Source organism: Primulina eburnea, chromosome 18 (assembly GCF_022965805.1).
Source record: "Primulina eburnea isolate SZY01 chromosome 18, ASM2296580v1, whole genome shotgun sequence".
NCBI lineage: Eukaryota > Viridiplantae > Streptophyta > Magnoliopsida > Lamiales > Gesneriaceae > Primulina > Primulina eburnea.
Window position 1 is genome coordinate 18,877,733 of NC_133118.1, and position 11,617 is coordinate 18,889,349.

An 11,617-nucleotide genomic window follows, 5' to 3' on the forward strand; every position below is an offset into this window, starting at 1 on the left:
ATCACAACCTATTTTCTCACTTTCATTGTCATTATATACATCACATACATAATCATATAATAATTTCATGAATTATCGATAATCAACATAGGATTTACAATAATACGATCCACGGTCCTTCCAACAGTCGACATTGAGAGACAGGATCTGAGCAGGGCAGACTTCTTACGAGAAGTTACAGAAGTGGAGCCAGAGGGATGAGGCTAAGGGCCGGAGTTGGTACAATGTTGTGGACGGCATAGTCAGATATCGTGACAGACTGCGTGTGATAACCCGAGATTTTAAGATCCCAAGTAAATAAGGTAAGAAATACACGAGCTTAAAACTTAGCTTAATCTAAGATCAAAATACTTTCATTCTAATTATAAACTTAATTATGAACTTAGATTTTAAGCTAGTAACTCGTGGAAGTAACTTCAAAGCTCGGGAATGAGCTCAATAGGAGGCCAAGCTACAAGTAACCGCATCCATCGAAGTATTGTCACGGGAGGAGTAAAACCCTAGCTCAAGGACTCGATCCTTTAGCTCGAAGAAGCTCAACCAAGCTTGTCCTAACAAGACCAAAAAGGGAGCTAAAAGTTAAGCTAAAGGTTTGAAAAAAATTAAATATGCAAGAAAAGACTTTTAAGTAAACCCATAAAGGAGCTAAGGGATTAAGCTAAGGGTTAGGACACATTATTGATGCAAGGTATGACCCTTTAGAAAATCAAGATGGCAATTAAGGGTGCATGGGATTTTGGACCCCAATTATGGATAGCCTTGAACTTGAGGAATGCATGGAGAATTGAAAAAAAATTAAACCTTTTCTTGTAGCCCAAGTGGTCGACCAAGGGCTAGATGAAAGGTCTAGCATTTCTCTATAAATAGTACCACAATCTTCATGCCAAATGCACTTCAAATAATCCCTCAAAAACTACAAAATTTCTGCCCTCTCCTCACCTTCAAGCCTTCGGCCGATTCAAGCAAGGAAAAAGAAGAAAGGAAAGCTCGTACAGTCCGGAGCGGATTTCCTACGTCGAGGTGATGTGTGATTGAAGACTGCATTTTCCAAAGTTGCGTCGAGGTGCTGCCGTATTTTTAAAAGGAATAATCGTACAAAGAACTACACATTGTAAGTGGGCTTTTGTTATGTACTTCGTTTGTATTTTTAAACCTTGATATCAATAACATGACATACATGAGGGTGTGTCCTTATTTTCGAAAAATGAGCATGTTTTATTTTAAAATTCGATCGATTATGTGTTCTCTTTTGTGCTTCGAATTTCTTGATTCCGCTGTGTCAGTATGAAAACTCCGAAATCTGAATATCTGAAAAGTTCTGTCTGTGACTTCCGAATTCTGTTTGCACTCTTACGATTCGAATTTGCAATGGGACGAGAATTGTGATTCTGTCTCGCTCCCAATGGTGGGTATAAAACCATTTCTGTTTGGCCCCCGATGGTGGGAATAAAACCATTTCTGTTTGGCCCCCGATGGTGGGTATAAAACCATTTCTGTCTGGCACCTATCGGTGGGTCGTGTTCTGGACTCACCCCTTAGAGGACTAACATATTGGGGACAATTTGACCATGGAAATGAGAGGAGTAACAGTGTTCTGTCTGTTCTGATATGTTCCGTTCTGAATTGAGTAATCGGTTTCTGAATTGTTCATAATCATCTGATGAATTTTGTCATTTATTCAATTTGTCTCTGTCCTGATAAGTTAAGAATATTATGTTTTGAAATCTGGTAAAAGAACATTTTAAGAAAAATAAGTTCTATATGTATTTTGGAATCGATCGACCCCCACTTGCTGAGTGTTTTCCAAAACACTCACCCCTTACAAATTTCAGATAAAAATGAGGAGCAACTGGATGAGGAAGAGCAAGATGCTTTCTGGGGTTGGTGAACCGGGGATCAAGATCAGAACTCAAGATTTTACTTTCCTTTCGTTTCCGCTATTTGAAACTCTGATTATTTTATTCCATTGTCATTGTAAGAAAATACTTTATTATGAAAAAGACTGGTTTGATTTGATCCGAGGCTTTATTGTTTTCAATTTAATTGTTAAACAATGCCGGATGTCATCGATGCTTCAGACTCGGGGCGTGACACTGCGGGTTCCTAGAAGTGATTCCCTGAAGAAAGCTGTTGTGGGGACCCAGACGCTAATCTTTTTCTTAATCTTCTTTTGGGATTTAATTATCAATTCTGATAAACAGGGTCTAAAATTTTTTTTCTTTTTAAAATGTAAATGCGGAAGGTAATGGAATCTAAATAATACACATCTCAGTATAAAATACATTTCAGTATAAAAGTACAATACTGTACAATCTAAGTCTAAGGTTCGGTTACTAAGTTCAAGTAATAAACCATATCTACATTAAGTCCGGAATCACCACGCTAAACTCGTCTTCTCTCGTCATCTTCTCGACCCTGATCCAGCCCCACCTGTTGTCATGCACACATACAAAACAAGACAACAGCCGGATAACTCCGGTGAGAATAAATCCCAGTATAAAACATGGTAAGCATGTATATAAACAAACTAATTTATAAAACATGCTATCATGTATAGAAACAATCTATTTCATAATCTATGAAATTCATCAAATAAGCATGCAACTCAAATCAGATAAACATGCATATAAACAATCTTAATCATAAAACATGCTAACCCAACTGAAAGCAGTAATGATGGGTCCCATGATCTAGGAGCCACATCCATATAAGCATGCAGTTCTAATCAAATCATGTCTAGACTTGACTTGATCTATAACTCTAGGGATCCCGGGGTGAATAAGACGTCACTGGCTGTCACCTACATTACCAATCGAGGTGCTGTACGTCTTATTCCTAGACTTCGGCCTGATCTGTATCCACATCTACAAAGAGGCGGTGATCTTCCCCTAAGCTGAGATATTGCCGAACGTCTAGCAGTCTGGCTGATCTCCAAACTGTCCTATCTTAAATGCATGAATACAATCAGTAAACCAAGCATGATCAGATAAAACATAAACAAGAATATAGTATGTGATTTATTGGGCAACTCAAGGATGATCTCGATTGAGTTGTTTCTTCCCGAATATCACATGAATTATACCTTTGTCGTCCCGATCTGACGAAGACGAAGTCTTGTATTCAAATCTGTCCATCTCGAATCTGAAATGACAATATCGAATACGCTGTATCAGTAATAACTCAATATTCCATCTGTTCTGATCCATACTCAATTCAGTATACAATCTGATCAATATCTGAACAAGATACAATCTGAGTCATATCAATAATATCACAATCAAATCGAAATCATATCTGAATCTGATCAATCTAATTCAACTGATGTTTCGACGGCATAACACTACAATCTGAATAACCCCGTCAATCTGAACATCACAATATAGTACTGGCACTCATAATCTGAATATCGGAATATTTAAAATCAGTAATACACAATTCTGATATCAAAATCTCGGCCAACATCTTTCGAAAATCATAACAATTACAGAAATATTCTGTTCTTTAATCTGACTTCAATTCTACAATGTCTACGGTAGCAGAAACGCCATATCTGAATCACATGCAATTCTAGTAACATCATACTTTCAAAACATCTCAAAACGTAACAAAACTTACGTCCTTGTGTAGCTCGAGTCGAGAGGAGCACATAACTAAAGTCGGATTTGAATTCTGATAGACGGATTTCTCACAATCGCAACTCGAAAAGGCGTACCGCGGGTGCGCTCAAACGGTGATTCCTATCCATTCTCTCAAAACTGAGACCGCGGGTGCGCTGCCTACACGACCGCGGGTGCGGTGTCATCAGCGCGGGTGCGCTCCATCTAATACCGCAGGTGCGGTGTAACTACGGCTTTGCACTACATTTTCTGCACACGCACCGCGGGGGCGGTCGTGCTAGCACCGCGAGTGCGGTCGTGCAAACTTCTAAATTCTAGTTTTCTGATCATGCCACACCTGGTTTCTCAAGTCTCTCCTTCCCTCATTGCATGACATGCATTCTCATATCTTCCGTGTCTCACATTAATAACGATTAATAATCTTGATTATCGATTCTGTAATTCTTGGGCCTTACATTTCTCCCCCTCTTAGATCTGAGTTCGTCCTCGAACTCATAACAATCAATTCAGAGATATCGGAAGAAATGCATAACAGAGTTTAAACCAAAACTCAACTATCTGATTCCAGTCTGGAATAAGAATTCACCAAGTATAATCTCATAATACTTCTCTAATTCTTCTGATAGAATCGATCTTGCATTACTGGTTATACAACATCTGTATAAACCAATCACAGTTCAGTAACCAATACCAACAGTCATTGTTCAACCTGTTTATCCCAATCAAGGATATATTCAATCTTCCACTCTGACTACCAAGCATCATCATCCGATGTTGGTTTATCAACTCTATCATTTCCGAGCTATTTTTAGTCCTTTCTGAATCTTCTTTATAAGGACTCTGTAGCATTTACTGTACAATGTGTCATCTGTAACTATCTCAGTACTCTTTTGATAGCTATCACCATCCAATCACCCATAAAGTAACAAAACTTTATGTCAACGAGTGCTAGCATCTAGCACTATCACTCTCTGGATATCTTCCAATACCTGGCTAGTACATTCTGACTGTCTGTCAATCTGTAAAATCATCTAAGAAAGAGCTCATGATATACTCTGTCACAAATACCCCTCAAGTAAAATCACAATCTGACATAATCTACTGTAACATTCTGATCTTTCTGACCACTTTTCTGACATCGATCTGTGTCATTTGGTCATGTTTGTACGTCATCTTGTACAAACTGATAGATATAGATTGAACCATCTGTCAATCTCAATCATATCATATCAAAATCTAAAGAAAATGGCTGTAATGTCATTACGAAAACCATAGAAATGTACTCCCATTTCTTTTCAGAAATATACATATTCTGTAACAAATCTTCTGATTTCTATCTTTCTGTCTTCTTCTGTTAGCAATTCAGACTTATCAGTACAATTTCTGCCAACATTTCTGTACAATTTCTGCCATAACTGATCTAATCTGTTTATATCACACTATCTGTTCGAATATAATACATTCACAAACATTTGAATGAAAACTGAACTCACTACTGTGCATTTCTGACACTATCTGTGCTTTCAGATTCGAACTATTCTGTATAAACAATCAGTTAATAATATAAAATAAAGAAGAAATACCTACCTGGTATTCGGCTCTAATTATAAATATCAATTCTGTTATACAATTCTGAAACATTCGAATATCACAAGATAATCAATCTTATACAAACACAATTCACCTATCGGTTGCTCTAATCGAAACTCTGTTCTGGTTATCGAAATACAATTCTGAGCATTCTGATCACATTTCTGAACTGTTGCAACTCTCAACTGTTTACAATATTCTGTATCAAACATACATGCAAACCACAGTAATATCAATCAGATTCGAGATAAAAACAGCCTATACAGATCTAGTGAGTTTAATAAAACTCATAAAATAACGATTGCTGGCAATACTGATACTTCCGACTACTGATCAATCTTCACAGTGCCCAAATCATCTGCCATATCTCATCTGCAAATAGAATATGCTCCCCAAAACAATATAAGATGTCTCAAATACTGATTTAGAGCAATAACAATACTCAACAGATATATAACATTAAAAGAATAAGATAATCAGAATAAGATAATCTGCAGATAATAATTTTCTGACATTTCTGGCATTCCTGATCTTTCTGTCTTAACTGTCTAAATCAATCAATCTTCAGATACTGTATATTCTGAATAAACACTGTATCACTAACTGCATACCGGATTCATACCTGATCACAGTTCTCTGAATATTTAGTAGAATCTTCAAATATTCGATTTGATTAATCAAATACTGCAAATATATCAGAATCTCATAGATATACCAAGTATAGAATCATCAGAATATTTCTGAATCTACTGACACATGCCAAAGAGAAACACTAAATCAGATGTAACTCCTGGGTTGTACTCTTCTACTGATCTTTCAATTCATTCTGTATGATTCTGTACATTCAATATCATTCTGTACTAAATTCTACCATACAATCAATGTTTGATCTCAATTCAATTCTGAACTCTATCTTTCTGATATAACACACAAATCTGAAATATTATCTGTGTTAATGTCTGCCAATTCATACATCCTTGACATATCTGTCAATGTTAGGCTCGATTTCAGTAGATCTAATGAATAGATAAGGATACTATCTGTTCCTTTCTGTATCAATCGAGTCATAGACAATACAGGTATCAAAGGAATTCTAAATCTAGAATCCTTATCATGAAATCTCTACTCATCAGCCAAATCTGGTCTGAATCTTATACTCTCCTAAAAAGGAATCTATAATAGTTCTGTACTTGTTTAGCACATTTATATCAAAATGCAATTCAAAGCAGAAACACAAGTACATCATGATCTAACTCACTCTCATTCTCATCTCACTGTAGTATAAAATAGTCACAGAAATCTCTGAGATCCATATTTCCTCCAAACAGTAAGGAAATCAATACTACAGTACAAACAACCCAACAGATACAGCATATCTCCATGCAACTTAGTCAAAGATAATCTTACGGAATGCAAGAGTATATATATCAATACAAATGCAATCTAATCATAAAGAATAGTACCTGTTGTGAATTTCTGAGTCGGTTTCTCCCTTAAACTCTGTTCCCTAAAATCTTCCGGAACGCTTCAGGGGACAAACTCTAGCAATGTGTCCCGGCTGTCTACAGATACGACAACTACCAGTAACTCCCTGGCATAGCTCCGTGGGATGCCTTCCTCCGCAAGTCTTGCAATACACTCCAGTATACCTCGGGCTAGAACCACTGGAGCTAGAGGAACCATTCTCCAACTTCTTGAATGACTTCTTTCGAACTTTCAGCAAATCTTGCTTCCCACTCGTACTGCCTTGATCAAATCGAAGAGGGGATTGTTGTGTTTGAGGTGGCTTCACACACAACCTTGTCAATTGTCTAATCAGACTCGCCTCCGCTCTCTTCGCTCTACTCAGGATGTCAGCAAAATGGTAAGGTCGCTGCAAATTCATAAATGCAACTACCTCCGAATTCAACCCTCTGATGAACTGATTTACTATAGCTTCATCATTTCCAGCTATCTGAGGAGCAAAATGCAGTAGAGTAGAGAATTTGGCAGTATATTCATCAATATTCAACTGACCTTGGCTCAAATTCTCAAACTCTGCTTTCTTGTCCTCTCGGTACGAGGCTGAGAAAAATCGTCGATAAAATTCAGTTCTGAATATTTCCCACGAAATCACTGTACCTCTCTGTGCCCACATTCTTCTACTGGTAATCCACCAACTCCTGGCGGCTTCTCGTAACTGGTAAGGCACCATTTTAACCCTCTGTTCATCTGTACAATCAAGTAAATCAAACAAGATTTCTATATCATCAAACCAGTTCTGACAATCTTCGGATGTCTCGAAACCACTCAGAATCGGAGGCTGAAATAATTGAAATTCTGCCATCTTTACTTCTATCTGAGTTTCTGATACATCTATCTGTTCAGACGAAGTACTATCCCTCTCCGGAATTCTCCGAGGCGGTATATCTGAATATCAAACAAATTAATACACAATCTATATAATCTGTCTCAGCCCTCCTCTGATCATATATCTCTGATCCAGACTCGGTTCTGATTCAGGCTTAGTAATTACATGCTGCAATCAACTCAGATAACAAACAACATGTAATAGGGAAAGCAATAAATCATGCTAGCACACATCATGCAAGTCAACATTGACATTAATCTCATGCTAGCAATCACATGCAAGGAAGACCATTCAATCTACCCCGCTCAATCTCTTCTATCTCAGTCTAAAGAATCTATCAACTCTGACTATCTCAATCTAGAGGATCTATCGCTCTGATACCACCTCTTGTGGGGACCCGGACGCTAATCTTTTTCTTAATCTTCTTTTGGGATTTAATTATCAATTCTGATAAACAGGGTCTAAAATTTTTTTTCTTTTTAAAATGTAAATGCGGAAGGTAATGGAATCTAAATAATACACATCTCAGTATAAAATACATTTCAGTATAAAAGTACAATACTGTACAATCTAAGTCTAAGGTTCGGTTACTAAGTTCAAGTAATAAACCATATCTACATTAAGTCCGGAATCACCACGCTAAACTCGTCTTCTCTCGTCATCTTCTCGACCCTGATCCAGCCCCACCTGTTGTAATGCACACATACAAAACAAGACAACAGCCGGATAACTTCGGTGAGAATAAATCCCAGTATAAAACATGGTAAGCATGTATATAAACAAACTAATTTATAAAACATGCTATCATGTATAGAAACAATCTATTTCTTAATCTATGAAATTCATCAAATAAGCATGCAACTCAAATCAGATAAACATGCATATAAACAATCTTAATCATAAAACATGCTAACCTAACTGAAAGCAGTAATGATGGGTCCCATGATCTAGGAGCCACATCCATATAAGCATGCAGTTCTAATCAAATCATGTCTAGACTTGACTTGATCTATAACTCTAGGGATCCCGGGGTGAATAAGACGTCACTGGCTGTCACCTACCCTACCAATCGAGGTGCTGTACGTCTTATTCCTAGACTTCGGCCTGATCTGTATCCACATCTACAAAGGGGCGGTGATCTTCCCCTAAGCTGAGATATCGCCGAACGTCTAGCAGTCTGGCTGATCTCCAAACTGTCCTATCTTAAATGCATGAATACAATCAGTAAACCAAGCATGATCAGATAAAACATAAACAAGAATATAGTATGTGATTTATTGGGCAACTCAAGGATGATCTCGATTGAGTTGTTTCTTCCCGAATATCACATGAATTATACCTTTGTCGTCCCGATCTGACGAAGACGAAGTCTTGTATTCAAATCTGTCCAACTCGAATCTGAAATGACAATATCGAATACGCTGTATCAGTAATAACTCAATATTCCATCTGTTCTGATCCATACTCAATTCAGTATACAATCTGATCAATATCTGAACAAGATACAATCTGAGTCATATCAATAATATCACAATAAAATCGAAATCATATCTGAATCTGATCAATCTAATTCAACTGATGTTTCGACGGTATAACACTACAATCTGAATAACCCCGTCAATCTGAACATCACAATATAGTACTGGCACTCATAGTCTGAATATCGGAATATTTAAAATCAGTAATACACAATTCTGATATCAAAATCTCGGCCAACATCTTTCGAAAATCACAACAATTACAGAAATATTTTGTTCTTTAATCTGACTTCAATTCTACAATGTCTACGGTAGCAGAAACGCCATATCTGAATCACATGCAATTCTAGTAACATCATACTTTCAAAACATCTCAAAACGTAACAAAACTTACGTCCTTGTGTAGCTCGAGTCGAGAGGAGCACAGAACTGAAGTCGGATTTGAATTCTGATAGACGGATTTCTCACAATCGCAACTCGAAAAGGCGTAAGGATTTTTCTCTCAAAATCTCGGCCCTTTTCTGAATTCCTGAAGAAATAACGTGTCAAACATCTATATATATATTGCATGCGAATTCTGAAACGTGGCATCATTTTTCATAGTGCACGTCGCACCGCGGGTGCGGTCATGCCAGCACCGCGGGTGCGCTCAAACGGTGATTCCTATCCATTCTCTCAAAACTGAGACCGCGGGTGCGCTGCCTACACGACCGCGGGTGCGGTGTCATCAGCGCGGGTGCGCTCCATCTAATACCGCAGGTGCGGTGTAACTACGGCTTTGCACTACATTTTCTGCAAACGCACCGCGGGGGCGGTCGTGCTAGCACCGCGGGTGCGGTCGTGCAAACTTCTAAATTCTAGTTTTCTGATCATGCCACACCTGGTTTCTCAAATCTCTCCTTCCCTCATTGCATGACATGCATTCTCATATCTTCCGTGTCTCACATTAATAACGATTAATAATCTTGATTATCGATTCTGTAATTCTTGGGCCTTACAGATATCTTGAGTGAGGCCCACAACACCTTGTACTCCATCCATCTAGGAAGAATGAAGATGTATAAGGATCTAAAGATCATGTACTGGCGGCGGGGCATGAAGAGTGATATTCTGCGTTTCGTCTCTGAGTGTCTGACATGTCAGCAGGTCAAGGAAGAACATCAGAGACCTGCAGGAAAGCTAAGACCACTCCCTATTCGCGAGTAGAAATGGGAGAAAATTACCATGGACTTCGTGACGGGACTCCCGAGGAAGACTGGAGGACATAATGCCATCTGGGTGATAGTCGATTGACTCACAAAATCAGCACAATTTTTACCAATCAGGAAGACTTTCACCATGGCTCAGTACACAGAGTTGTACATCAGAGAGATAGTCAGGCTCTATGGTAATCCAGTGTCCATCGGGCTAGAAATGGATCTGAGATTCACGTCTACTTTGTGGAAGAGTCTACATCAAGCATTGGGTACTAAGATAATATCTAGTATTGCCTTCCATCCTCAGACCGACGGACAGTCAGAGAGGTTGATTAATATATTGGAGGATCTACTCAGAGCGTGTGTGATCAATTTCTAGGGCAGTTGGCAGCCTAAATTACCTCTTGTGGAGTTCACGTATAACAGCAGTTATCAGACATCGATAGGTATGGCTCCATATGAGGCATTATATGGGAGGAAGTGCATTTTCAGTGTATTGGGACAAGGTAGGAGAGAGGGCAGAGATAGGGCCGGATATTGTCAGTCAGACTGTAGAGTTAGTGGTCAAGATCTGTGACAGAATGAAAACCGCTCAGAGCCAGCAAAAGAGTTATGCAGATCAGCGACGCATAGATCTTGAGTTTGTCTTAGGGGATAATGTGTTATTGAAGGTCGAACGTATGAAGGGTGTGATGAGATTGGGAAAATGGGCAAGCTCAGTCCTAGATACATAGGGCTGTTTGAGATCCAAGAGAGAGTTGGGACACTCGCATACAGAGTTTCATTACCTTCGAACGTGGTGGGAGTTCATAATGTGATCCATGTCTCCATGCTGCGGAAGTACATGTGGAATCCGTCGCATGTGCTGAACTATAAGTCACTTCAGCTAACACTGAACCTGTCTTTCAAGGAGAGACACACTCAGATATTTGACAGACAAGAGAGGAGGCTACGGACCAAGGTGATCCACGTGATCAAATTCAAGTGGCTGAATCATTCCGTGGAGGAAATTCGAACTACGTAACTTGACTACATGCAATCTATGGTTTTATAAAATATGTGTTTAATGAATTTTATGCATTTAATGCATGATTATCGCATAGTTAGGTTTTATTGCATGGGTAATTTAAAATTTCATGCATTAGGGTTTTAAATTTCATTTCGCGCTCGAACGGGTAATGAAGACTGGGGATAATCAGGAAAAATATTTTTGATGAATAATTAATTTTAATAAAATAATTTGAGGTGTATTTAAATACGATTTTTGAAAATGGGCCTTGGTTGGGTATTTTTACTCCCCGAGTCATATTTTTAACCGATACACAATTTTTAACGATTCGAAGGACTTTGTGAGGGTTCGAGAAATATTTTCAAAAACGTACTGTT

General features: G+C 38.3%; 1 protein-coding gene across 1 annotated transcript; it reads left to right on the forward strand.

Moving 5' to 3' along the window:
• Window positions 1-10,679: 10,679 nt before the first annotated feature.
• On the forward strand, window positions 10,680-11,255 carry LOC140819144 (uncharacterized). The gene is made up of 2 exons (XM_073179155.1): window positions 10,680-10,737; window positions 10,903-11,255. The coding sequence occupies exons 1-2, from the start codon at window positions 10,680-10,682 to the stop codon at window positions 11,253-11,255; spliced, it is 411 nt and encodes a 136-aa protein (XP_073035256.1).
• The last annotated feature ends 362 nt before the right edge of the window (window positions 11,256-11,617 follow it).

Coding starts and splice junctions, on each gene's coding strand:
- LOC140819144 (XM_073179155.1), top strand. CDS start 10,680: ATGGCTCCATATGAGGCATTATATGGGAGGAAGTGCATTTTCAGTGTA. Junction 10,738..10,902: donor TTTCAGTGTATTGGGACAAG/GTAGGAGAGAGG, acceptor GTGTTATTGAAG/GTCGAACGTATGAAGGGTGT.